This window comes from Dipodomys merriami, unplaced genomic scaffold, assembly GCF_024711535.1.
Source record: "Dipodomys merriami isolate MVZ:Mamm:240054 unplaced genomic scaffold, mDipMer1.0.p SCAF_21, whole genome shotgun sequence".
NCBI lineage: Eukaryota > Metazoa > Chordata > Mammalia > Rodentia > Heteromyidae > Dipodomys > Dipodomys merriami.
Genome location: NW_027203493.1, coordinates 6,366,638 through 6,392,984, shown reverse-complemented (window position 1 = coordinate 6,392,984; position 26,347 = coordinate 6,366,638). Strand labels below are relative to the sequence as shown.

The 26,347-nt window shown below is 40.6% G+C and overlaps 2 protein-coding genes across 2 annotated transcripts; both read left to right on the top strand.

Annotated features, from left to right (window-relative positions):
* The first annotated feature begins 3,511 nt into the window (after window positions 1-3,511).
* LOC138833732 (olfactory receptor 4X2-like) lies at window positions 3,512-4,441 on the top strand. Its single transcript, XM_070032027.1, has one exon. The coding sequence runs from the start codon at window positions 3,512-3,514 to the stop codon at window positions 4,439-4,441; it is 930 nt and encodes a 309-aa protein (XP_069888128.1).
* A 9,240-nt stretch (window positions 4,442-13,681) lies between these two features.
* On the top strand, window positions 13,682-14,611 carry Or4x1 (olfactory receptor family 4 subfamily X member 1). The gene has a single exon (XM_070032026.1). The coding sequence runs from the start codon at window positions 13,682-13,684 to the stop codon at window positions 14,609-14,611; it is 930 nt and encodes a 309-aa protein (XP_069888127.1).
* The last annotated feature ends 11,736 nt before the right edge of the window (window positions 14,612-26,347 follow it).

Sequence of the window (26,347 nt, the reverse complement as noted above, 5' to 3'; positions counted from 1 at the left end):
TGCTTATTGTAGCATTATTTACCATAGTTAAGATATAGAACCAACCCAGATACCCCTCAGTAGATGAATGGATCAAGAAAATGTGGCAAATATATGTATATATGCACATATATATGTATATATGTATATGTATACATACATACATCTATGTATATATATGTATATATATGATGGAATTCTATACCTCCATCAGAAAGAATGACATTGCCCTATTTGTTAGGAAATGGAAAGACTTGGAAATATTATATTAAGTGAAGTAAACCAGGCTCAAAGAAATATAGGTTCTATAGGTTCCCTTATTTGCAATAACTAGTATATGCCTAGGACAACTTGGAAATATTATATTAAGTGAAGTAAACCAGGCTCAAAGAAATATAGGTTCTATAGGTTCCCTTATTTGCAATAACTAGTATATGCCTAGGACAAGCAGAAAAGCTATGTACATATGACCAGATAAGATGATGTTAAGTGAAATGAACCCGAAGATAGGTGCTATTGTTCCTAACGTATTTATAATGTACCATGTGATTTTTTTTTGTTATTCTTTGTATGTTCCTCCCCCACGGTACAACCCCTGTTTTCATTGTTTTTGATGTCGGTGCCCTGCATCTTGTATATATGCTTCTCTAGCTTGGGGAGGGGAAGGGAAAAAACAAAATGCTTAAATAGGGATACAAGTTGAGCCATTGTAGCAGTGAGATGTAGAAGACACTATGTTGAAAAACGAAATTTACAATTTAGGTGGGGAGGGGCGGGAAAGGGTGGGGGGAAGTGTAGTTGTGGAGGTGAGAGGGAAGGGAGTGTAGGGGAAAAACAAAGGAGGCGGTAACAATGTAACTGTAACCCCTCTGTTCACTATTTTTTTTACAATAAAAACGTATTTAAAAAATAAAAATAAAAATATTTACAGGTATAGTCTGAGAAAAATACATGTACATGTACATATATATGTATATATGTATTCACACATACATTCAACAGCCCATTTTATTGATGGGATCAATTCAGGGAAACATTTCTTTCATCTCTCCACGTGCCCTTCAGCAGAGGCTGCATGGACACCTTGGGGTGGAATACTCACTGCTATGTGAGACAGCCCCGTGTTTGTTGAACATTTAGTTTCCCTCTGACCTGCATGTCAGTGGCACACCACCTCACCAGCCAGGTTGGACGATGGAAAATATCTGCAGATAACACTTAAAGTCCTTTGGGGAAAAATCACCCTGGTTGAGAACCACCAATCCTGACACCCATGGTCCCTGATCCTTGAATCACACTTTTGAGTAGAATTATTATTATTAATATTCCTGTTATTACTATTGCAATGCCAAAGAAATAAGTTCATGAGGGGGTGGAGAACTCCATCCACCTTTGAGCAGGTCCATGCTCTGTGAATGTTCACATGTGCGAGTCTCGCCTCCCATGAGATCTTCTGCTTGATTAGGAAGGGTGATCCCTGCAGATCCCTGGGGGCCCACTTCTCCTCCCTTGATCATGCTGCCTGTCCTGCTCTTAGTTAAGCAGAGTGAACTGGAGGCTGAGCTGCCGGAGTGCTAGTTCTCCATGGAATATGTGTGAAGCAAGTCTCCTTTGCTTTCATTCATATGGCAAGTGGACTTGTGATCCCGATGCCTCAGTTGCCATGTTCTCAAGTCTAAATCTGGAAGGGGAAGAAGGGCCACAGTACTGAAGAACAATCTGGTGCATTTGTGACAGGCAGGGATACTCACCACTATACAAATGAGGAAGGCTTATGGTGTATTTGTCTGGCCACATTCTTCTGCTATGATTAGTTGGGAAAACTGTGTGAGCTCAGGAACTTTTTTTTGTGCTGTGTCTCTATGTTCAGTACAAAAAAGATTACTATGGCAAGAAGAGCCAAGAAACCTGAGTGGAGGTTTGGTTTTGTGATTCTGGATGGCTTCTGCATGTGTTGAAGTGTTCCACTTTAAAAGCAGAGGACTCGGTGCTGCGGGGCATATGGCATTTCACAAGGTGATGGCCGTGCATCTTAGACACAAGTACTGTGTGAGGCTGGGCATTTAAAGTGTGGCCTTGGTCCTTTGTTCTTTTCAATATGAATCAAATAGCTACAGAGCATCAAACTCAGTGATAAGAAGGTATGACAAATAAATATGTGTATGGAATAAAATAAAAAATAAAAAAGAGAGATACATATCCTCTATTCCAGTGATGTTCCCTAAATGCATTTGGAGTCATTCTGTGAGCCCTGGAGATGGAGTGGTATGACATCTCTGCCCTCAGTGGGACAGGTGGCCCCATAGGCCATTATAGTTCAGAATGAGATTCCAAAACATCTTTAGAGAAGAGGAGCCACTGGACTTGAGGGCCTATGGCTGGAGGAGATGAGTTTCCTGTCTTTGGAAGGAATCCAAGGAAATGTAGACCTGGAATTTATCTCTGGGGGTAGATATTAATTTGCCTGTTATAGTTTGGCCTCTGAGTTTCTTAGAAGTTGAAATATCTTTCTTTCTTTTCATTTTTTTTTGGAGAAAGTACCTTTGTTTCTGGATATCATGTAAATCCTCCCTGGGGAAACTCGAGTGTAAATATGGGGAGTCTAGGCTCTTGCTAGCAGTCTCTTCTGTGATTGGCTCCGAGGTAGAATTGTCCTGTGACCTAACCATTTGGGGCTGGTGTCTGTCCTCTTTGTGTCTGTAATTGCAATGATGACAATCCCATGAGGTCATGTTCCTTAATCACCTTAGTCGATTTGGTTAGCTTTTAGTATGAAAGGAAATCATCTGGCTCCTGGCTTCAGATGTCTTGGAGTATTACTGTAGGAGGTAAGGTGTAGATAAGCACCATTCTGAGATACTTTGGTCAAAGTGAAGCATGGACCAGGGCAGTCTGCAAATCTGACAGTGAGCAGACTGGTTGATGCCTAGAGGTGTTTGAAGGATAGAGTCTTAAGGAAGACATGCTGGAGCAAAAGGGAGAACTGTGGACCAATATTAGTCCTTTCCTGGAGGAGATGAGGGCAGCAGTAAAGAAGACAATTGTGCAAGGCTGAGCTGGAATGTGGTAATGGTTGAGGTGACCAGGAACCCTGTGTGGAAGGCCAATCTCTGATGGGAGGCAGAAGTAGGATCTATAAGTTGTGACAGAGATCAGGTTTGTGATGGGTGGTGAGTATCAAGAAAGACACAGCAGCACAGCTTTCCTGAGAAGCTGAAGTGCACATGGAAAGCCTGAGAACTTTGTTCTTCCAACCAAATTACGCTGGTAGGAATCTACCTATCACTTGATGCTTTGTTATCTCCCTCTTATTCCAACCACAAATGATTACATTTGCACTTGCTGACTGCATTATTGGGATGTTCTTTCTCCTAAACATTACCAACACTTACTAATATTTCAATACCATCCTCTCAGAGTCAGAGACAAGTGCAAGAGAGATCAATGTAACTTACCCATTTCATAGAGGAGTCTTTTGGTTATATCATTTTAGGGCATCCCATTGAAATTACTGCCTCTTAGCGGTGGCCACATGGCTGACATCCACAATGTGACTGAATTCATATTTCTGGGACTTTCTTCTAACCAGAAGGTAGAGAAGGTTTGCTTTGTGATATTTCTGCTCTTGTACACAGCGGTGGTCCTGGGGAATCTCCTCATTGTGCTCACCGTGGCCACCAGCAGGAGCCTGGGGTCCCCCATGTACTTCTTCCTCTGCCATCTGTCTTTTGTGGAGATCTGCTACTCCTCCTCCACGGCCCCCAAACTCATCTCAGACCTGCTGGCTGAAAGGAAAGCCATCGCTCTGTGGGGCTGCATGGCACAGCTCTTCTTCATGCACTTCTTTGGTGGTACTGAAATTTTCCTGCTCACGGTGATGGCCTATGACCGCTATGTGGCCATCTGCAGGCCCCTGCACTACACCAGCGTCATGAACCGGAAGGTGTGTGCAGTCCTGGTGGGAACAGCATGGTTGGGAGGTTTTGTGCATTCCTTTGCTCAGATCCTTCTCATCTTCCACTTGCCCTTCTGCGGCCCCAACATCATTGACCACTATTTCTGTGACATCCTTCCCCTGCTTAAACTTGCCTGTGCAGACACCTACCTCATTGGGCTGCTGATCGTTGCCAACGGGGGCACCCTGTCTGTGGTCAGTTTTGCGGTCCTCTTGGCATCCTATGTGGTCATTCTGTGGCACCTGAGGACTCAGAGCGCTGAGGGGCGGCGCAAAGCCCTCTCCACCTGCGGCTCCCATGTCACTGTGGTCATCCTGTTCTTTGTGCCTTGTGTCTTCATCTATATGAGGCCTTCTGCCACACTACCCGTGGACAAATTGGTAGCGGTGTTCTACACAGTGATCACTCCCTTTCTGAACCCCATCATCTACTCCCTGAGGAATGCGGAAGTGAAGAAGGCAATGAAGAAGCTGTGGATCAGAACCCTAAAAGTGGATGAGAAATAGAAGCTGAGTGGGATCTTTAGCCCTTGGGTTTAGAATGAATGCTGTTGTGTTTTAAAGTGGAAGTGTATCATGGTTAGGAGGAAAATGCACAGGACATATTTGCTCTAGATTTATTCTAAATGATATGATTTCCCATTGTTTTAATTTTATTCATTTTATTTTCTCATGGAGGCGATGGACCATAACAAGCCATTTGAGACCCTCCCTTCCCTCCCTCCCTCCCTCCCTCCCTCCCTCCCTCCCTCCCTCCCTCCCTCCTTCCTTCCTTCCTTCCTTCCTTCCTTCCTTCCTTCCTTCCTTCCTTCCTTCCTTCCTTCCTTCCTTCCTTCCTTCCTTCCTTCCTTCCTGCCACTATGTATAATTCTGTGTTAACTATCACAGTAAAACATCTTACTATACATATGATCTGGTCATTTTTAAGTTTACTGTGTTTTACAGCATAAAGTTTTCATGCACAGTATTATACCTAATCACTTACTTTATTAAATTTTTTTTGGTCGGTCGTGGGGCTTGAACTCTGGACTTGAGCACTATCCCTTAGCTCTTCAGCTCAAGGGGAGTGCACTACTGCTTGAGCCATAGCGCCACTTCCGGTTTTCTAGTGGTTTACTGGAGATAAGAGTCTCACAGACTTTCCTTCCCTAGGCTGGCTTTGAACTGTGATCCTCAGATCTTAGCCTCCTGAGTAGCTAGGATTATAGGCGTGACCCACCAGTCCCAGGCTACTAATGCGTTTTTGACTGAATTAAATACTTGTCATTGTTTTGAATTTATTTTCATTATAGTTTTATCATCTTTAAGTATATGTGCCATTGTACACAGACTCAGGACCCCGAAAGACTACCAGAGACCACAACCAATGCAAACAGCAAAAGAGTTGTTTATTTGCAAACTTGCAAATAAACTGCGCTTGGTCCTCCGCGCACTTGGTAAAGGGACGCTAAGAAGCCCCAAGCACAAAATCAGCACCACTTTTATAGCATTGAACAAACAGGTTTAGGGGATTTCCACACAAGCAGTTACATGATTGGTTAACATTTATAAGGATTGCATAGTCATTTTTTATTGGCCCATGTACTGAGGTCTGAGTCCACCCTAACTGCATTGCCCTTTTTCTGAACTATTGGTCCATGTTTGACGGTTCCATGGTTGCAAAACCATGATGTCCTGTTTCTGGAACACTTGGGCAATTGTTCTGTTTCTTAAGGGTAGGTGGGCAGGGTTGATGGCAACCTGCAGTTTTTCCGAGAATTGCTTTTTCTCTCTTGGGTTTACTCTGAGAGCAGCCTAGCACAAGATGGTGGGGTTAATCTCAAAATAGAGTTACTTTGGCTCTTCAGTACAATAGAGTTACCACTCAAGAAATCTGTTTACAAATACAGTGCACCTCAGTCCATTTCACCCCTCTCACCATTCTTTCCTGTCCTGCCCCTCCCCTATTCCTCTCTTCTTAAGTTTGTGGGTATGCACTGGATTTTATGACTGTATTCTCCCCATGTTCTCTATTGTTTTATTGATGAGAAATAATGTTTAAGGGTGTCTCAATGTATATCCTTATTAATCACAAAGTTAAAGATGGTACTTTATAGCTCTATAACATAGCTTTATGTTTATACTTTATATAATTTATTGAAGTGACCATCACCATGAATAAAATAAATTGGTGCCATATACCTCTTTATTTGACACACTGAAGAGTCATACAACATCCTCGCTCTGCTATGCATACCTAGAGTGTAGAATGTAGAGTCTCACTGTACTAAAACACAATAGAAATTCACATTGAAGGACATTCTACAGAATTATTATCCTTCAAAAGAAAGGTTACATAATTGCTTCACATGGAAAGACTCAACAACTTTATGCAATATGAGAGGGCCACTCATCTGGATTGAATTACGTAACTGACACGAGCCAGGGAAAAATTCTGTAGATGAAATGACTGACTTTGAATCTGTAAATTTGCTGATTTAAAAACTTCCACTGTGTTTGTTTCAGAGAATATCATGTAACAAGAGAATTACTCATTGGCTTTCTAGAGAGAAAAGAGCGTCAGGTAGCAGTCTTCAAATATTTGCCATTTAATCACAGTATCTGTATACAATGCATCTTGAGCTGTGTCATCTCTTCAAGATTTTCACCCCCTTTTGACTCACCCATTTCCTTACCTTTCTTAATTTTGTGGTTCATACAATGGATTCTTGACCGTGTTCTCCCCACTTTTCCCCTTCATTTTTCTCCCCTTTCCCCTTGATCCCACTCCCCCAGTGCTAGTACCCATTTCCTAGTGCTTATTTTGTTGAGCATTAACTCTTGTAAGGAAGTTCACTATATGAGATCTCTATGAAGTCTACCACTCTTCAGTTAATACATTTTTTTTGCCAGTCCTGGGCTTGAACTCGGGGTCCGGGCACTGTCCCTGAGCTTCTTTTATTCAAGGCTAGCGCTCTACCACTTGAGCCATAGCACCACTTCTGGCTTTTTGTTTAAACAGTACTAAGGAATTGAACTCAGGGATTCATGCATGTTAGGCAAGCTCTCTACCACTAAGCCACTTTCCCAGCCCCAGGTAATACATTTTAATACATTTGTTACCACTTACAACTTAATTACTTATAGATTTATAGGCACATTCTCTCTACCACAAATGAGGGAAACCATACAATCTTTGTTTCTCTGGACCTGAGTTAGTGTACCTAATATAATTTTTTTCCCAAATATTTCCATTTCCTTATACATAGCACAATATAATTCTGATGAATGAGTAAAGTGTATATATATACCATATTTTCTTAATTTTTTTTTGCCCATTGAGGAGCATCTGGGCTGATTCCACATCTTGGTTATGGTGAAAAGTGTTTCAATGAATATGGCATAGTTTTCTTTTAGAATAAGAATGTGTGAAAATAGAGTTCAAATCCTTACAGTGTTTCTTGGAGACTATAGTTGAGAAGATGGTATCAGGTCAGTACATTGTTTCATAATTTATAGGAGATGCAGTATTGCTACCCAGAGCAGAAGCAGATGCAAATAGGGTCACATTCTAGTTCAGTTTCCTATCCTCCCATATTTTTGTGGCTCTGGGGATGGGACCTAGGGTTTTACATGCATTAGGCAAATGCTTTACTACTGAGTTGTACTGGCCTAGACTTCTTTGCTTCTTAATGTGATGCCAGACACTGGTCACATATTCTTATTGGGCAGGTGATTACATCTCAATTTGATCCAATAAAGGGATTTATTAATTTTATAGATTTGAACAATTATCTTAACCTTCCTAAGACCTAATTCCCCTATCTTTCTAACTGGAATACTAGTTACTATGTTAGAATGTTCTGACTACATGTGGGATATTGGAAAAATCAAAGACATGATAACGATCTTGCTATATCACTCCTGGGCATATATTTGAAGGAGTGTCAGTCGGCTGTAGGGATATCTGTATACCTATGGTCATGGCAGCACTATTCATGATGGCCAAGCAATGGAATCAACTTAGCTATGCATCAACAAATGAATGGATAAAGGAAAAAGTGGTATATACACAATGAAGTAAAAGTCATTCAAAAAGAAGAATACAATTATCATCTGCAGGAAAACGGAACTGGAGATCACTACGTTAGTGAAAACAAGCAAACCTCAGAAAGACAATATTGCATGTTTTTTTCTCATAGGTGGAAGCTATAAAAATGAAAAATAAATATATAAATATAATATACAAAATAAAAATAAAAGTCTATAAAAATAAAAAAGGGAAGAATATAAAAATAGACTCTCAAATGAAGAGGAGAAGAGAGGGAGAAGGTAGTCAAGAACCCAATGTATTTCTTACCAAAGCAAGAAGAGTAAAGAAGGGGTGGATAGGGGAGGATGGGTGAGACTGTTGTCAGGGGAGACATTGATCAAGATATATTGTGTTCATAAACTGCTTTGCTCAATGGCAACTCCTTTAAAAATAATAATAAAAAATTAGTTAAATAAATAAAAAGGCAACAAGAGCGGGGAGGGGCAGAGGAAGGGGAGAAGGATAGGGTGATGGAGGGCTGGACTGAAGCATGTCACATGCATGTGTGTGTGAAAAAGGCATGCATAATGAAGCCCATCAAAACTGCTAAAATAAGACACAGGAATGCGCATGAGTGATAGGCGGTTGCTTAGGAAACCATTCAGAGTAAGTCTGTAGAGCTAGTTTCTCCGATGCCCTGAGCATGAAAATCATGTGCAAAGAATATGTGGCAAAATTCCTCCATTTTAAAGAATGAGCAGTTTGTAAGACCCTTTTAAGAGGAATTAGGAGTTGGTTTAGTCATGCTAGCAACATGAAGGCAGGCTTATTTTTCTTGTGCTGTTTTCCTATCTTTAGAGTAAATGAGGTGCACAAAATAAGCTCGAAGGCCATTCTGTAACGTGCATTCTGTGATTTAGGGGTGTCCAAAGTATGTGTGTGAGGTGGTCCAAACCCACTTGATTAAAGTCCTCATGGAGCTCACTGATTTTATACACCATTGATACAATGAAGTATGAGGCAGAAATGGCCAGCAATTGTGGACCTAGCAGTGACCTGAGGGGATGCAAGGTTGGAGCCTCCTCTATCACTAATTTGAGATTAGAGAGTAAAATCTCTGGGGCCAGAACAGCAGGGGGCCAATCATGAGGTGTGAGTAGAAGTCTTCTCTTTATAATTGGATTAATGAGAGAGAGAGAGAGAGAGAGAGAGAGAGAGAGAGAGAGAGAGAGAGAGAGAGAGAGAGAGAGAGAGAGAGAGAGAGAGAGAGAGAGAGAGAGAGAGAGAGAGAGAGAGAGAGAGAGAGAGAGAAGTTCCTTAACTTCTGAACAAAGCAACAGGGAAACTGATTTTTGTTCTTCTTAGAAACTCCCCAAACAACCTCTCCAGACAGAGGACGCTAGTTCAGGGGATTGAACTCTCTCCTGTTTTCCATTTTGTACAACTTAAATGCAGTAAGCCGCTCAGTCCAGCAAACATTTCCCATGTTTTTTCCTTTTCCTGAGGTTTAGGGTAACCCAAATTGATCTGTTTTCCCCCAGCAACTTTCCTAGTTAGGAAGTCACAAAAGTGCTGGAATTGTCACACAGAAGTGGCAGCACTCGGATCACCTGGTGAGTCTTAGCATTTATCAACATTTTTATTTTCCTTCCTTCCTTCCTTCCTTCCTTCCTTCCTTCCTTCCTTCCTTCCTTCCTTCCTTCCTTCCTTCCTTCCTTCTTTCTTTCCTTCCTCTCTCTCTCCCTCCCTCCCCTCTCTCTTTCTTTTTCTTTCTGTACGTTACTCAACTTGAATTCAGGGCTGCTTCTGTGCATATCTGGCATTCTACCACTTGAGCCCCATCTCCCCTAGCAGCTTTTTGCTGGTATCAAAGGTGATTCTCAGATTTCAGCCTGCTGAATTTAGGATTATAAGTGTGAGCCACTGGCACTCAGCAGTGTCTTTTATGGGTGGAGCAGGTTCTGACTCCATTGTCATGGATGGGAAGACCTTTCAAATGCACTGGTAACTTTTATTGGTGTAACTCTTGCTATACATTCTTCCACACTGAGAACCTTTCTTACATCTCACAGTCAGCTGATGGCCAGACCTTAGATATTACTTCATTAATTTGGGAGGGGGGAGGATGGGAAGGGATGGGAAGGGGAAACAAGGAGGAGGCTACAATGCTTGATAAGAAATGTACTCATTATCTTGCCCATGTAATTGTAACCCTTCTGTGCAGTATTTTCACACACACACACAAAAGACTATCTGGTAAAACAAGCAAGTTGCCTTACTGCTTGCTTAGAGCAGATGTGATGATCATTTTCACCAGAGCCCACTGGTAAATGGCCAGAGTGGAACAAACATTTGTATCTATCTATCTATCTATCTATCTATCTATCTATCTATCTATCTATCTATCTATCTATCTATCTATCTATCTATCTATCTATCTATCTATCTATCTATCTATCTATCTATCTATCTGTCTATCTGTCTGTCTGTCTGTCTGTCTGTCCGTCTGTCCGTCTGTCCGTCTGTCTGTCTGTCTGTCTGTCTGTCTGTCTGTCTGTCTGTCTGTCTGTCTATATATCTCTATCTATCTATCTATTTATTTTTGTGTGCCAGTCCTGGGGCTTGATTCAGGGCCTGCATGCTGTTCCTGAGCTTTTGTGCTCAAGGCTAGCCCTCAACTGCTCTCCCACTTAAGCTGCTAGAGTGGAATAAGTATGATATTAGTTCAGGAATATTCTTTTAAGAAATTCAAGGGATCTGGCTAAGAACTTCTTATAGCTGAACTTCTGTGGAGGAAATAAATGTATGAGGCCCACATGAGCAGGAATGGATCAAAGCCTATGGAGAAACCCAAATTTTGGCTTGGAGGTGTGGATCAGTAGCAGGGAGCTTGCTTAGTGTGGGTGAGACCCTGGGTTTGATTCCTAGTGCTGTGCAAAGAAATAAAAGACACCTCATTTTTTCCTGAGGTGAAATATTGAACCAAGATCTATAAGTTTTAGACCAGCCAACACTGACACACTCTTTATATTTCTTTGACCACTTTGTTTTTAGATTTTAAAAAATGGAATTATTTTATGTGTTCTTGGGGAGACTTGGTACAAATGAATCCGTTTTATGACTACAAATGATCTGGAAGATAAGGTTAGAATCAAGGGATCCAACCACATTCGAGGTAAGTTCATTCACTACATCTCTCCTGGGGTTTACTCAATTATTTCCACAAAGAAGAGCTTGATCTTTTTTTTTTTTTTTTTAAATCATCACTCACACAGCCTGCCCTGTGTTGTTTAGAGGATTACCTTGCTTTGGAAGTAGGTACAGTAACAGATGGCTGATTCAGGATCTATACTTAAACCACTCACAGACACCCATGGCATTCTAGATCTGTGCAAGGTGACACAGAGGATGTGAGACACTTAAGCAATCTTTAAGGACTTATGATTTTCCACTGCAGAGATCTCACTGATGTTTGTGAACTACTTGGAGAAGAATTAATTTTTGGTGACAGCGTGCTCCCAAGTTTCCAAGGCAAATTATCTATCTATCTATCTATCTATCTATCTATCTATCTATCTATCTATCTGTCATCTTAGCTTATCTGAGTTAATATGCATGCCCTCTTTTTCAGGGCCTCTAAGCTCCACATACTTTATGGGTAGATATTGTAGACAATTGAAGTTCGACCACATTATTTGCATTATTACTTTTCTTATGCATTCTCCTATAATAATAGCAATAATAATAATAATACTATTCTGCTTGGCTTTGTCTTTTTTTTAGACATCCTTTCCTCTTTCTGTAGACTTCTTCCTTTTTGGAGGTCTCTATGGAATGAGAATCAGGGAGAGGAATCAATGGATGAAATGAGCTATGATGCAAGTGTTAAGCAGAGGTTATGAAACCTGAATTTCATCTTGGCTCTGAACCAACCAGCTATGAGATTTTGGGTCCCAGATTCCTCTTCAGGAGGATGAGGAACTCATAACTTTTCTTTCAAAATTGGCAATTCTTCTGCTCAGAAGAGGAACTTGGAAGGGGCAGTAGCTGTATTTGATTTGTCTGTGACAGGGTATCTTTGCAGAAAGGAAATCTGGGAAAGGCTCATTGGACAAATCTCATTTTGCAAAACTTCACAGTACACAGATTTCCATGATAGGCAAAGTCAAACAGGAAATCAAAAAGTGAGGGATCAGATTTACTTTAGAGATTTGAAAAATGTTGGGGTTAGTCTATCTTAAGCTTGTATGTTCATCCCTACCTTAGGTTTTTCTGTTTTTAAAAATTTTTTTATTGTGAAAATAACATACAGAGGAGTTTCAATTACATGGGCAAGGTAATGAGTACATTTCTCATCAAGCATTGTTGCCTTCTCCTTTGTTTCCCCTTCCCATCCCTTTGTCCAGTTAACTTGCTGTCTGATAACAATACTTAGCTTTCAGAATCTCTAGTTTGGCCCCACCATTTAAAACAGAACTAAAGTTACTTTAGATGTTGTAGGCAAAAGTCAGTAGCTAAACACTCTGATGACCCCTTTAGAAATTATATCAAATCACATTTCACTTTATATAGGATCAATAATTGTTGATTTCTTTATATGTTTCTTTCATTTCAAATCATTCAAATTTTAACTTTAAAAGTTAAATAGTTTAATAGTCTTGGGTAAAGATAAAACTATTTTTTTCTAAATCTGAAGATTAAAACTCTTCTTAAAAATCTGGTCAGGGTACAAGTCTTTGATACCTCAAATTAGAAGCAACTATAGAAATCACATTTACTTTCAAGCTAAATTTCACAGAAAATACTCAGCTGGTGTTAGTAGACATTTTTTTCTCCAAGAGAGTGAAATTTTCTCACTGCCTCCTGCTAAACATCCTATGTGTGAAACACAGACACATAAGCTGGTTACAGGAGGACCATGGGTAGGTGGTCATGGTGTGTGTGTGTGTGTGTGTGTGTGTGTGTGTGTGTGTATGTGTTTATGTATGTTTTGTAGGGAAAGGTCATAATAATCAGGGGGATAAAATCATGCTTGATTGGTGTGTTAGAAAACTGAGGCACAGAGAGATTGTTACTTGTTAAGGCTCAGACAGCTCTTAGTTGAACTTAAACAACTCTTATTGAGCTGAAGGAGTGTAAATGCTTCTTCCATCTCTTATTTCTGCAGTGTCTTGAAGCAGTGTGTGAAACAGCATCATATTAGTTTTGCAACGCAGGGTGGAATGAATTTTCTATATTAGATGCTGAAGTTTCTCAAGCACCATTGTACTGCAGCTTGTGAAACTAGCCAGACATCAGAAAGAGGCTAAAAGTAAGAAGGGACAGAGACAGGCCCTGGGCATCCGCCACTGTCCTTAGAGGTGGATATGGAGAAGGGAAATGTATAGTGAGAAACAACAAGACAGAGCATCATTTCAACTGTTAATTAATTAGGTTGAAATAAAATCACACAGCAAAATTTGTCATCTTTATGGAAGAAAACAGTTAATGACTATTCCTAGATCACAGAAAACTCTTCAAAGTCAAGTTGCATCCTGACTGTAATCCCCAGCAGTGGATGCTGGTTGTTTTAGCCCTGTGGTTTGTGAAAGCCATGCTTTGGGGGAAAAATCAAGGCAGAGAGGGAACCCAAGACAAAGCAGAGTGAGAATAGACCTCAGGGCTTGATGTTTCTGACGACTAAGGAGAGCTTTGATTTCTGTATTTCTAGGCAGTCAGCCTCTGCGCTTTAAAACATGGCTGCGGCAAGCAACGTGACTGAAATCCTTTTCCTGGGATTTTCGCAGAACCAGAATGTGCAGAAGGTCATTTCTGTGATATTTCTCCTCTTGTACACAGCGATTGTGTTGGGCAATGGCCTCATTGTAGTCACTGTCACAGCCAACAAAGGACTCACCTGCCCCATGTATTTCTTCCTGAGCTACCTGTCCTTGGTAGAGATGTGTTACTGTTCTGTCACAGCCCCCAAGCTCATCTTCGATTCTTTCCTCACGAAGAGAGTCATTTCTCTCCAGGGCTGCATCACACAGATTTTCTTCCTCCATTTCTTTGGTGGCACGGAGATCTTTCTGCTGACCGTGATGGCCTATGACCGCTATGTGGCCATCTGCAAGCCTCTGCACTATGTCACCCTCATGAACCGCAGGGTGTGCGGCCTCCTGGTGGGAGCAGCCTGGGCTGGGGGCTTGCTGCATTCCGTTGGGCAGACCTTTCTCATTTTCCAGCTGCCCTTCTGTGGGCCCAATGTGATTGATCACTACTTCTGCGATGTCCACCCGGTGCTGAAGCTGGCTTGCGCAGACACCTTCCTCATCAGCCTGCTCATCATCCTCAACGGCGGCTCCATCTCGGTGGTCAGCTTTGCAGGGCTGCTGGCTTCCTACGCGGTCATCCTGAGCTCCCTGCGGAGCCGCACGGCCCAAGGGCGGCGCAAGGCCCTGTCCACCTGCGCCTCTCACCTGGCCGTGGTCGGCCTGTTCTTCATACCCTGCTCCTTCGTGTACATGAGGCCCTGTGTCACCCTCCCTGCTGACAAGATCGTGGCTGTCTCTTACACGGTGGTCACGCCTCTCTTAAACCCGGTCATTTACTCCTTCAGGAATGCTGAGATGAAGAACGCCATGCGCCGACTCGTGAGCAGGACTGTGATTTGGGAAGAGAAATAGACGCCTTGAAGCATCCTAGGGAGCAGGGATGGGAAATTGGGGGTACCCACATCCCATTCTGCCTCTCCATTCCCCGGGACATCTTTATGGGATAGGACAAGGTCCAAGTTCTCTAGTGCCACGGTGCTCTGGAAGTAGATGGTCTAGTCCAGAGAGATTGAACTCTTCTACAGCAACTGGGTCAGTGGGGGTGTGTGTGTGGAGGTGGGGGCGGGGAGAGATGCAGGACTGTCTCAGAGAACAGAGCCTTTATGGAGCTCAGAGCACGAGAAGTCAAAGGGCAGCGAGGGACTCTATCAGTCATGCCTGCATCCCTAGAAACTCTACTGAGGGTTGGCCTACTGGGCTCAGGTACAGGGGAAACTGACTTAGAAAGCTGTGATCCTCAGATTAGGTCTTGAGTCCATCTGGAAAGTCACACCAGCTCATGCTGGAAATTTTAAAGCAATGAATGGAACAGCAGGGCACTAGACAACTCTGTAGGTGCAAGTTCTATGTCCCATGCACCATTAACATTTTTAACATTTCTTTCCCCACCACTGGCTCCTTCTGAACCATCCAGTTTTTGGTCTGTTTGTGTTCTCTCATTCTGGCAGCCTCTTTGTTTCTTATTTCTCAAAGATATTCCAACAAAGCACCCAGTATCTCACGCTCTTGGTCAGGCTACTGCGCTCTGCTGCTCCTCCCATGAGTTCTCCGCCCACTCCCTCCACTCTTCATTCACAGCTGCCTCTTGATTCAAGTATGGATTATTTGACTATTGTTGGTATCCCATTGTTGCCTATGATTGTTTTTTTCCAAGCCTTTTCCAAGCCTTCATTAGAATATCCCCATGGACACTAATTTGAACTCTCTGCAGTTTTCTTCTGCATGCTTCCAAACTAATCATCTTAAAGCAGTTCTTTGATTTCACCACTCCCCTCATCAGAAATCAGAAATGACTTCTCATTGCTTTCTGAAGCAACTACAGGCTACAGACTCCTACTTGATACGGGATTGTCTAGTTTGACACTCAAGTAGGAGTTCCTCAAGTAGAAATGTTCTCAGGGTCTTTTTTTCTTCTCTCTCCCACATTCTCTCTCTCCCTCTCTCCCTCCCTCCCCTCCTCTCTCTGAAAATAGGATCTCTTCTTGTAGCCCAGTGTGGCCTTCAACTAGCAATCCTCCTCCTAAGTGCTATGATTACAAATATGTACCACTATGCACACAGCATGCATGCTTCTCTATTAATGATTGTTTTTCCCCAATGGAACTCAGAGGTTCTTGTTTCTGGATGTTCCCTTGTGCCTTCCAACTGTAATATTTTTTTCTTTCACCTCCTATCTGTTAACTCTCAAGGTGTATCATGATTCTATGCTTAGACAGCTTCCATGATTTTATCTGGAGATATTCTCCATCTTTTTTTTTTAAACTAACACAAATCAGACTCCCTTAAGGACTTTTCTTTCTTGTTTATCTCCACTAGACTGTGACTATTGAGAATATGGCCCGAATATCACACACCTTAGTTTCTTACCCTGAATACCGGCTAGAACACTGAAAGTAGGGCTCCTTGCTTCTGTGTCCAGCTAAAAATGACTAGTTCTATATCTAACACATGGGATGCGTTCAGTACATATTTATAGAATAAAGAAATGAATAAATATCTATCTTGGCCTTTCTACCAGATGTATTTTCTTGTCAGACTTCTATCTTGCAATTTATCGGGTCTACCAATTCTCTTTGCTTTGATTGTCACTTTAGTTTTTTCCTTTTATTAATATATATGAATTGTATAAATGATTTAATTGTAATTTCTCTCTCTCTAGATTGTACATTGATCATATTTGCCCCCTTTATCTTTCTTTCTTATCCCCTTTCTCTTTTTTTTTGGGGGGGGTCCGGTCATGAGAGCTGAACTCTGGGCCTGGGCGCTTTCTCTCAGCTCTTCAGCTCAAGGCTAGCGCTCTACCACTTGAGCCACAGCGCCACTTCCAGCTTTTTTCTTTTTGCTTATGTGGTGCTGAGGAATCGAACCCAGGGCCTCAGGCATGCAAGGCAAGTGCTCTACCACTGAGCCACCTTCCCAGACCCTCCCCTCTCTTTTACATCATGATTAAAAAAAATCATTTTTAATGATTTTGTTCATCCTAAATTTTTGGTGGTTTTGAATGCAGAACTTTGTGTTTTTGCTAGGCAGGCACTCTACCACTCAAGCCATGGTCCCTAATGCTGATTGCTTATCAGTTATTTTTGAGGATATGTTTTATACTTTTGCCTGGGCTGGCCTAGACTGTGACTCTTCTATGATCCTCTTGATTTTTTTTGCCTCTATAATAGTTAGGAATATAGATAAAGGGATCTGCAATGCCCATCCTATTTATTCTATTTTCATACATAATGTACTTGGTCATATTTATCCCCACCACCCTTCCCTTCCACTCTTTCCATTCCCAGTGATTCCCTCCCTCAATCAGTTTCTCTTTTATGTCACACATAAGATGACATGAATGTGCCACAATTATTACTATTATTATTATTTTTTTTTTTTTACCATTTTCCTGTCTATGTAACTTGGTTGTTGCCATATATGCTACAGATTGAGTGGCTCAAATCACAAATATATATTTCTCATAGTTCTGAAGGCTCAAAATTTAAGATGAAGTCACCAGCAGATTAAATGACCTGTGAAATGTAGTTACCTGGTTCATAGACATCTTGCTATGTCCTCATGATAACAGATCTCTAGGAACTGTTATTTCTTTCTTCTTGTCCTCACACTGGGACTTGATCTCAGGGCCTCATGTTCTTGCTTAGCTTTCTTGATCAGGTTCACTCTGCTATTTAAGATAAGACTCCAATTTAACATTTTACTGGATAATTGGAAATAGACCCTCATGGACTTTTCTGCCCAGGCTGACTTTGAACTGTGATCCTTAGGTCTCAGCCTCCTGAGTTGCTAGGATTTTTGATATATGCTGCCAGAGCCAGACTAGGATATTTTTTAAATAAGGGGATTAATTTCTAGTCAATGTATGCAGGTACCACTGTTGTGAATTATTTACTTCCCTAAGGCTTCACCTTTAAATTCTATCAAAGTGAGGTTTAAGATGTACACATACTAAATTTTGAGGGAATACAAACATTCACAAACAGTCTATATTCACTCCCCTTCAGTGAGCATTATTTTTGTTTTCAAATATGTTCTTCCTTTTGTGTAAACTGCTTATTGTAACTTTTGTCCATAATTCTATCGAAATTCGATTGAGATACTTGAACTATAAATGTATTGCCAAGAGTTCTGTATATGTGGCTTGTCTTTTCACTTTATGCTGTGTTAAAATACTTCCATTTTCAATGCAGTTAACAGTATTACATTCTATGTTATCGTTCATATTGTAAGTGATTTTAGTGCCTTGTAAGATTATCTTTCTTATAGATAATCTTTCATATAGATAACCAAATAGTCTGCCATCATTAAGTTGTCCTTTTCTACATTAGTTCATTGAGTCTCTTCTGTCATATATTAGATTTCTGTTTTTGTTTTCCTTCATTACTATAGATCTATAGTATTTTTTTGTATCTGGTGGGACAAAGTCTTTTAAAAGTCTTTTAACCCCTTCCTTGCTCCTTCCTTCCTTCCTACCTTCCTTCCTTCCTTCCTAGATGCAGTCACCTATCTTTTATTTTTAGAAAATTTCAAAACTGAAAATTTCAAATTTAACTCAATAAACAATTTGGATTTTTCTTGGAATTGTAGTGTATCTGCAAATCAATTTTGGAACAACTTACTACATTTTATGAGATGGAATTATCCAAGAGTGTGGGATAATTCTTACATGGTTAGTTACTGAAAATAAAGTTGTTGTATTTTTTGTGGAGCTGGGGATTGAATCCAGGGCTTGGTACATGATTGGAAATCTCTCTGGCACCAAGTTACATCTCCACCAACATTAAAAAAATCACTTTGTAAAAAACTAAAAGCATAGATTTCTAGGCAAGTGATTTATTTCCTGTGGAACCTAAAAGGAAAACAAGGCAAACAAGTCAGTGACTGGGAGAAATCTAGGATGTCATTCAAGAACATGCCAGCAGGGGTCACTTCAGCCTGCTAGTCAGAGAAGCTATAGAGTATAAATTATGGCAAGACTTGTTTTGACAACACAAAGGAGTGCAGCATTCATACTTTGATGGCCGTTAAATAGAAGCTAGAGGCTTCTCTGGGGATGAGTTGGGGGCATAAAATCACTAGTAATTTTGTACATTCCTTAATGAAGGGAAAATTGACTCTAGCAGCCCCAAAGCAGCAGATTTAACTGTTGGAAGTGAAAACATATAACAGTTAAGCGAAGAAAGCCAGACCCAAAGAAACATAGGTCCCATGGTTTCCTTTATTTTCAATAACTAGTATATGTCTAGGACAAGCAGAAGAGGTCAAAAGCTATGTACATACGACCATATAAGATGATGCTAAGTGAGATGAACCCCAAGATAGAGGCACAAGAGGGTTTTTTCTTTGTCGCTATTGTTTTTAATGTACTATGTGATTTTTTTGGGTTTCTTTTGTATGTTCTTCTCCCATGGTATAACCCCTGTTGTTACTGTATTTGATTCTGGTGCCTTGCATATTGTGTATACATTTTTCTAATTTAGGGAGGGGAAGGGAAATAACAAAATGTTGAAACAAGGATACAATTGACCTATTGTAACAATAAGATGTATAAGACACTATGTTGAAAACAAACTTTACAACTTGCTGGGGAGGGAATAGTTGGGGAGGTGGGGAGGGAAGGGATGGTAGGGGAAAAACAAAGGAGGGTAACAATGCTTGATAGGAAATCTACTCATTACCTTACTCATGTAACTGTAACCCCTCTGTACAGTATCTTTACAATAAAAAGATTATTAACAACAACAAGAAATAGAAAGGAGTATTGACAAGGATACAGCTGCACCCTGGCATTCAGTGAACTCTCTTCACTATGCCTGAGGGTTAGCGTAGGGCCACAGGAATCTCCAGTTGGACTGAAATCAGAAGGCTTGTTACCTTGTCAGTTATTTGAGATATTTAGAAAAAGGTGTGGAAGGACTACATTGTGGAAAAGTTCATAATGACCAGCTCAATTCTTTGCTAAATTTTGGTATATTTTAGTGAGCTGTAGTATATATGAATGCCATTTAATAACTTTATTGTACTATTTTGTTTAAACTAACTGGCATACAATGGACATAGGTCTTAATTTTTTCCTATAAAAGCGGGGAAAAAGCTAGCTACGCAGGAGGCTGAGATCGTTGTTTGAAGCCAGCTCAAGCAGGGAAGTCCCCGAGACTCTTATTTCTCATTAACAACAACAACAACAAGCCAGAAGTGGAGCTGTGGCTCAAGTGTTAGAGTGCTATCCTTGAGCTCAGGGACAGCGTGTAGGTCCTGATTTCAAGACCCAGGACCTGAACACACACACACACACACACACACACACACACACACACACACACACACACACACACACACACACACACACACACACACACACACACACACACACACACCCTGCAATGACTAAATCCAAAACAATGCACACATTGATAAATCGAATTCAGAATATCCACTTTGCCTGTCACATAAAGTTGAAAGCTGTAAGTTTACAATGTGCTTTAACATGTTTAATTTCATATTTTCACTGTTGAAAATTTTGATATATTTAAAATATATTAAATATCTGTTAACTAGCACATATAGATAATTTATAAATGTGTGTAAGTGAAAACATTTTAGTCATAGAGGTACATAAAGAAGTTGAAATGTTATTGCTTGGTTACCCACCATTTCCATTACATTAACGGACCAATAGTGTGTAACTGAGGTTCCTTGCTTCTTTTGTCTCTCCAACCAGATTTAAGCTCTTTAGAGCAGTGACCCTCATTGCCTTATCGACCATAGTATCATTAGCATCTGTCATAGTGTCTGGCACACTGTAGCAACTGCTAATTATTGAGCATTTACTATATCTAAGGTAGGCTTCCTGCTTTTTTGCAGGCACTATTATCAATTTATTTATTTATTTAATTTTTTTTTCTGTGCTGGCACTGGAGCTTGAACTCAGGTCCTAGATATTGTCCCTTAGCTATTCCCGCCCCTCCCCCCTCCCCAAGCTAGCACTGTGCCTCTTGAGCCACAGCTCCACCTATGGCTTTTTGGTGGTTAATTGGAGATGTGAGTCTCACAGACTCTTCTGTGTGGGCTGGCTTTAAACTGTGATCCTCAGATGTCAGCCTCCTTGAATAACTAAAGTCAGAAGCATGAGTCACCGGTGTCCAGCAGGCAGGTACTTCAAGTTATTAAGATAAAGTAAAACTCACATAATATAAGATGGATGTTTAAACATGCACACTGCAATGACACTTATTATATTCATATTGTTGTACAGCTACCTCCACTATTTAGGTTCATATTTCATCACCCCTCCCAAATAGCCTCTATCTATTATCATTAGCTTTAACCTCTGGTTATCACAAATATGATTTCCTTTTCTCTGAGACTATTCTTGACATCTTATTCAAAAATGAATCAATATTTTTTTATTTGGACTCTTTCACTAGATATGTTTTCAAGATTCATCTCCATTGCTGCACGGGTCGGTTCTTCATTCCTTTCTAATGGCTAAGAGTCATGTTCCCTTGTATCAGTATATCACTGTTTAAATTCAATCTTCAATTGGTAGGTATCTGGAGTCTTCCCATCTTGTGGCTGTTGTGAATAGGGATTTATGAACATTTACTTATCAGTATCTGCTTAAGCACCTATTTGCAATCTTTTTTTTTTTTTGGGTGTATACCTAGAAGTAGAATTGTTGGATCAGATAGAAACTTTGTGTTTAACTTTTTGAAGAGCTGATGATATTTTCCATAGTAGTTACATCATTACCTTTTTGCTGGTAATAAATAAGCTTATCGATATCTTAATATTCTTGTTCTTTAAATATTTTTTATAGTTGTTATAAAGGTGATGTACAGAGGGGTTACATTTACCTAAGTCAGGTAAAAAGTACATTTCTTTTTGGACAATGGCAATATCATAACATTCTTACAATTACTTTTACATAACTATTCTAGTGGGTGAGATGTACAATTGCTTTGTATTTGAGCCACATGTTACTTTAGTATTTGAGTCATGCCTGATAGGGCATCATTTGAGAGTGAAAATGTTGAAAAAGTCATCTAGGGAAGGGACCCATTGGGTACTCAAGGAGGAGATCATTAGGATAGAGAGCTAAAAAGGACTTTTAGGGAAGGGGAACCAAAGGAGGAGGCAACAATGCTTGATAAGAAATGTATTCATTACCTTGCCATGTAATTGTAACCACTCTATATGGTATTTTCACAATAAAAAATAAAAAAAATTAAAAAAAGACATGATACAGTAAGGGTGATGGTAGAATGCAGGTTCAGAGTTAGCGATTCTTTGTGTCTTTCAGGCAAGTTTTTTCATAAGGCTTTGATTTTTTTTATGAAGATTGGGAAGATAAGGTTCTAAATCTCTCTGAAAAGGAAAAAAAATCAAGGCAAAGAAGTTCTTGGTAATTGGCAATCGATTATGTGTTAGCCATAGATGATAAAATAGATACTATGGTAGTAAGTGACTGCCAGGGCAGTAAGGTTAGAATGACATTCATGAAGTCTGACTTGCTTCAAGGGGCCCGGGGCAGACAAGACAGACATATAGGGCTCTAGTTGGAGGAAGAGAACTGGAAGATGGGAAGTAGCCTAAATGCAACAAAATCTGGAGGCTTCCTGGTATGTAGTGTAGCTCATGAGCATCAAGAGTACCTGTGTTTGTTACTAGGGTTTAGAATTCCATTATTGTCATTATACTTTATCATAGCCTTGGGTTGGATCCTCCACCAGGGGTTCAGATGCTGAAGGGAGGAAGGCAGCAGCTCAGAGAACTGGTGCTGATCAGACAACAGTTGCAAGAATGGAAAGAATGATGCTGACGTGGACAAGGAATTGACAACAAATGCATAATACCAATCACCAATGCCAATATCAAGTACCATGTGCCAAGGTCTCATTTTGTCGATATAAGCAGCATGGAAGTAGGTGCTGTTTTCAGTTCTGTTTCATAAGTGAGAAAATAGCATTTGCAGGCAATAGAAGATTGAGGTTGAATATTGTGCATAGAGGGGGGACAAAACCAACAGCAGAATACCGTGAAAGCAGGGGTTATACCCTGGGGGAGGGACATACAAAGCAACAAAGAAATCATCTTATAAATATGCTAGAAACAATAGCAAGCAAGAAAAAAACATTTGAGTCCTTATCTTGGGGTTCATTTTGTCTAACATCAACTTATCTGACTGTTTCTGCTTGTCTCAGACATTTGATGTTGGTATGATTTGTGGAGGGAAAGAGAAAAAGCAAATTGTTTAAATAGAGATACAGTTGGACCCATTGCAACAATGAGATGTACAAGACGTTATGTCGAAAACAAACTTTACAACTTTGGCCCGGGGGTGGGGGTGGGGGGAGTGGCGGGGAGAGGGAAAGGGATGGGAAGGGGAAACAAAGGAAGAGGAAACAATGCTTAGTAAGAATTGTACTCATTACTTTGCTCATGTAATTGTAACCCCTCTGTACAGTATTTTCACCATAAAAAACAAAAACAAAAAACACAAAACCAAAAAACCCAACAGCAGAAATCTGAGTGGGAGTGAATTCCTTCATGCCCCTGAGATGGAGCAGTGGGTTGTTTATTTGGATGATACATTTGACCTTGGAAAGCTGTGAAGCTTGTGGCCACTGGTTTTGAATATAGGGCAGACTTTGTCCACCTTTCTGTGTTTCCCTGTCCTGGCCCTGGGCCACACTCAGTGGGTCTAGAAACCTCTAGGGCAGGGTCTCAGAGGACTAACACAGTGTTTGAATTGCTGGGCCAAGGCCAATTTTTCCAGCTTGAGAAGTGGAGGGAATTGGTTCTTTTGAAGCTTGGCTCTCTAGTCAACACTCAGGGAAGAGATCATCAAGTTATTGTAGTATTCAGGAAATGAAGGACAATGGAGTTAACATGTTCTTCATTCAAGAAGCCAGACAGTAGGGCTGGGATCATTTAGAAGGCAGAACAACTCTCTCTCTCTCTCTCTCTCTCTCTCTCTCTCTCTCTCTCTCTCTCTCTCTCTCTCTCTCTCTCTCTCTCCCTCTCTCTCTCTCTCTCTCTCTCTCTCACACACACACACACACACACACACACTTTCTCTTTCTGACTCCAGAGAGTCACCAAGAAGGCAGTGAGCAAGACACAGACCCTCTGCAGGTGAGTTCGGTGTTATAGTGGGTGCAATATGCAGAATGTTGGGATCCGTCTTTACAGATGTCAGCATTTCAATGGGTATTTCAGAAATCCTGCAGATTTTTTTTTTCTTGGTGCCAGTCTTGGGCTTGAATTCAGGGCCTGGGCATTGTCTCTTAGCTTTTTTTTCTCAGGGCTGGTGCTCTACCACTAGAGCCACAGTTCCACTTTCAGCATTTTTTTGGTAGTTATTTGGAGATAAGAGTCTCATAGACTTTTTTGCCCACACTGGCTTTGAACTGAAAGCCTCAGATCTCAACCTCCTGAGTAGCTAGGATGACAGGCAGTAGTCACTGGTGCCCGGCTAAAGAACTCTTTAACTAGGGAAAATGTCTAAGTAAGAGACTACAACTGGATCTTATTCAAGTCTTTTAACTTCCAACCTGGTTGTGTAAGATTTTCTTCATTGTTGATATCATCTGTTAAATTTGAATTTTTCTGTTATTTCCCACATTAAGGACTCTCAGTTTGCAGTTTGTCTCTGCTGATTGTTTTTTGTCTGCTGAATTTTGAGTCAAGTTTCCTATATCATATTTTATGCTTTTTATAATAAGGGTTTGAATCAAGAAAAGAGACAATAAGTGATAATGAATAACAACTTTACACCCTTCCTAGAGCATTCTGGTAGCCACAATTTGCTTAGAAATGTTTTAATCTGATCTTCTTTCTGATACTCTTTAATAGTTTCACTATCCCTTGGCATCCTTAGTCTTGGCATCCTTAGTTTACAAATGAAGAGAATGAAGTCAAACTGGCTGAATGGAGGCGTTGAGAAACGATAGCTTGATGTCTATTTCTAAATGTCAGCATCCAGGAAATCTGAGAACATGCCATCAGGTCCAGACTCTGAGTACCAGCAAAATGTTACCCATCTGGACTTGTGATAAACTTCTTCTTGTAATTTGTACATGTTCCCTCTTAATATCATAATCTAATTTCAGCTCCCTTTAAAAATACATTTTATTGTTATTGTAAAGGTGATCTACAGAAGGATCACAGTTACCTGAGCCAGGTAATGAGTGTAATTCTTTTTGAACCATGTCTTCCCTTCCTTCTTTCTCTCCCAGTTTTCCCCTCCCATCCTCATTCACAAGATGTACAGTTCATTTTCCACATAGTGTCGAGTGAGTACCCCTGTTGTATTTGTTCACCTTTTGTTCTGCCCTTTTTGTGCCTGCTTTACCCTCCTAAAGACAAACTAACCAACAAAAGAAAATGAAGCAACAATATGAAATGAAGATGAAAATAGCAACAATAGCAACTGAAAAAATCTCATGTTTCCTTTTCTTGGGGTTCATTTCATAAAATATTATTTTGTATGATCCTATGTTCATGGCTATAGTTCAGCTCCCTTTTGCTTCAGAATAATACAAGAAGGTAGATAGTACAGAATTTTCTAAAGTTCTTTCTCAAAAGGATTCCTCCTCCTCCTCTTCCTCCTCCTCCTCCTCTTCCTCCTCCATTCTTCCTCTTCCTCCTCCTACTTCATAAATCAATGTACTGTTAACATTCCTCAGTGGTTTCTTCTGAGATTCTGCAGTTCTCTCTGTAAAGGTAATTCTTTGATCATTCTTTGTTCTTGACTCAGGATTATGGCTGGAGGCTGGAAGCATCAACAATGTTACTTAGTGTAATCGAAATCTATGAACTCTAGTCAGCAACTTTGGTGTCAGGGACTGGAGCATAGAGATAGACCAGGACATTTAAAAACTCGAAATAAAGGAGACTGAAGGTTAGGAGGGCTAGGATGGAGTAGTGAATGTGACAGCATGTAGGGAGAAGTGGTAGAACATAGGTCCCAGGAGCCATTTGCAAGTCGGGGGGGATACATGGTAGCAGCTGCCAAGTATGGGTATGTAAGCATTGAACATGATTCTGTAGGATGAGGCACAGAGCACAGGGAGGTAAGTTTAGTATTTGTGAGTGAATTCCATGGGCGGATTGAGTTCCATGGACTGTGTGAGAATAAAGGCCAGCAGATTTCCTTCTTCTCTTTCTTTTCCTAATAGCTAGCCAGTGCCTGGTATGTTATAAAGGAATGAAGGAATAATCTTATATCCCCATACCTCAACTCTGTTAGCAATTTTTGCTAGGAAGAGTTCTTCGCTGATCTGTTCATAGTGTGGGACACCTTCAGGACAAAAACTGATTAGAAATAACCCAGGATATGAAAACCCCGATCAAAATGTCTTAGGGGACACTCAGGCGATTTGGACAGATGTTTGAGGAGCCTGGCAGCTCAATCACTCCTGGAGTTGAAGTTGGGAACAGTCATGGGACTGAGCCCTTCACTTGTGGGGATCTATGCTAACTCTTTTTAAAGTTATCTTTAAGTAGTTGTACAAGGGGGTTACCATTCAACATGCCAGTTTATAAGCACAATGTAACCTTGATCAGTATTACCCCTTTTAT

Excerpts from the sequence above, each read along its gene's own strand:
- LOC138833732 (XM_070032027.1), top strand. The coding sequence starts at position 3,512 with ATGGCTGACATCCACAATGTGACTGAATTCATATTTCTGGGACTTTCT.
- Or4x1 (XM_070032026.1), top strand. The coding sequence starts at position 13,682 with ATGGCTGCGGCAAGCAACGTGACTGAAATCCTTTTCCTGGGATTTTCG.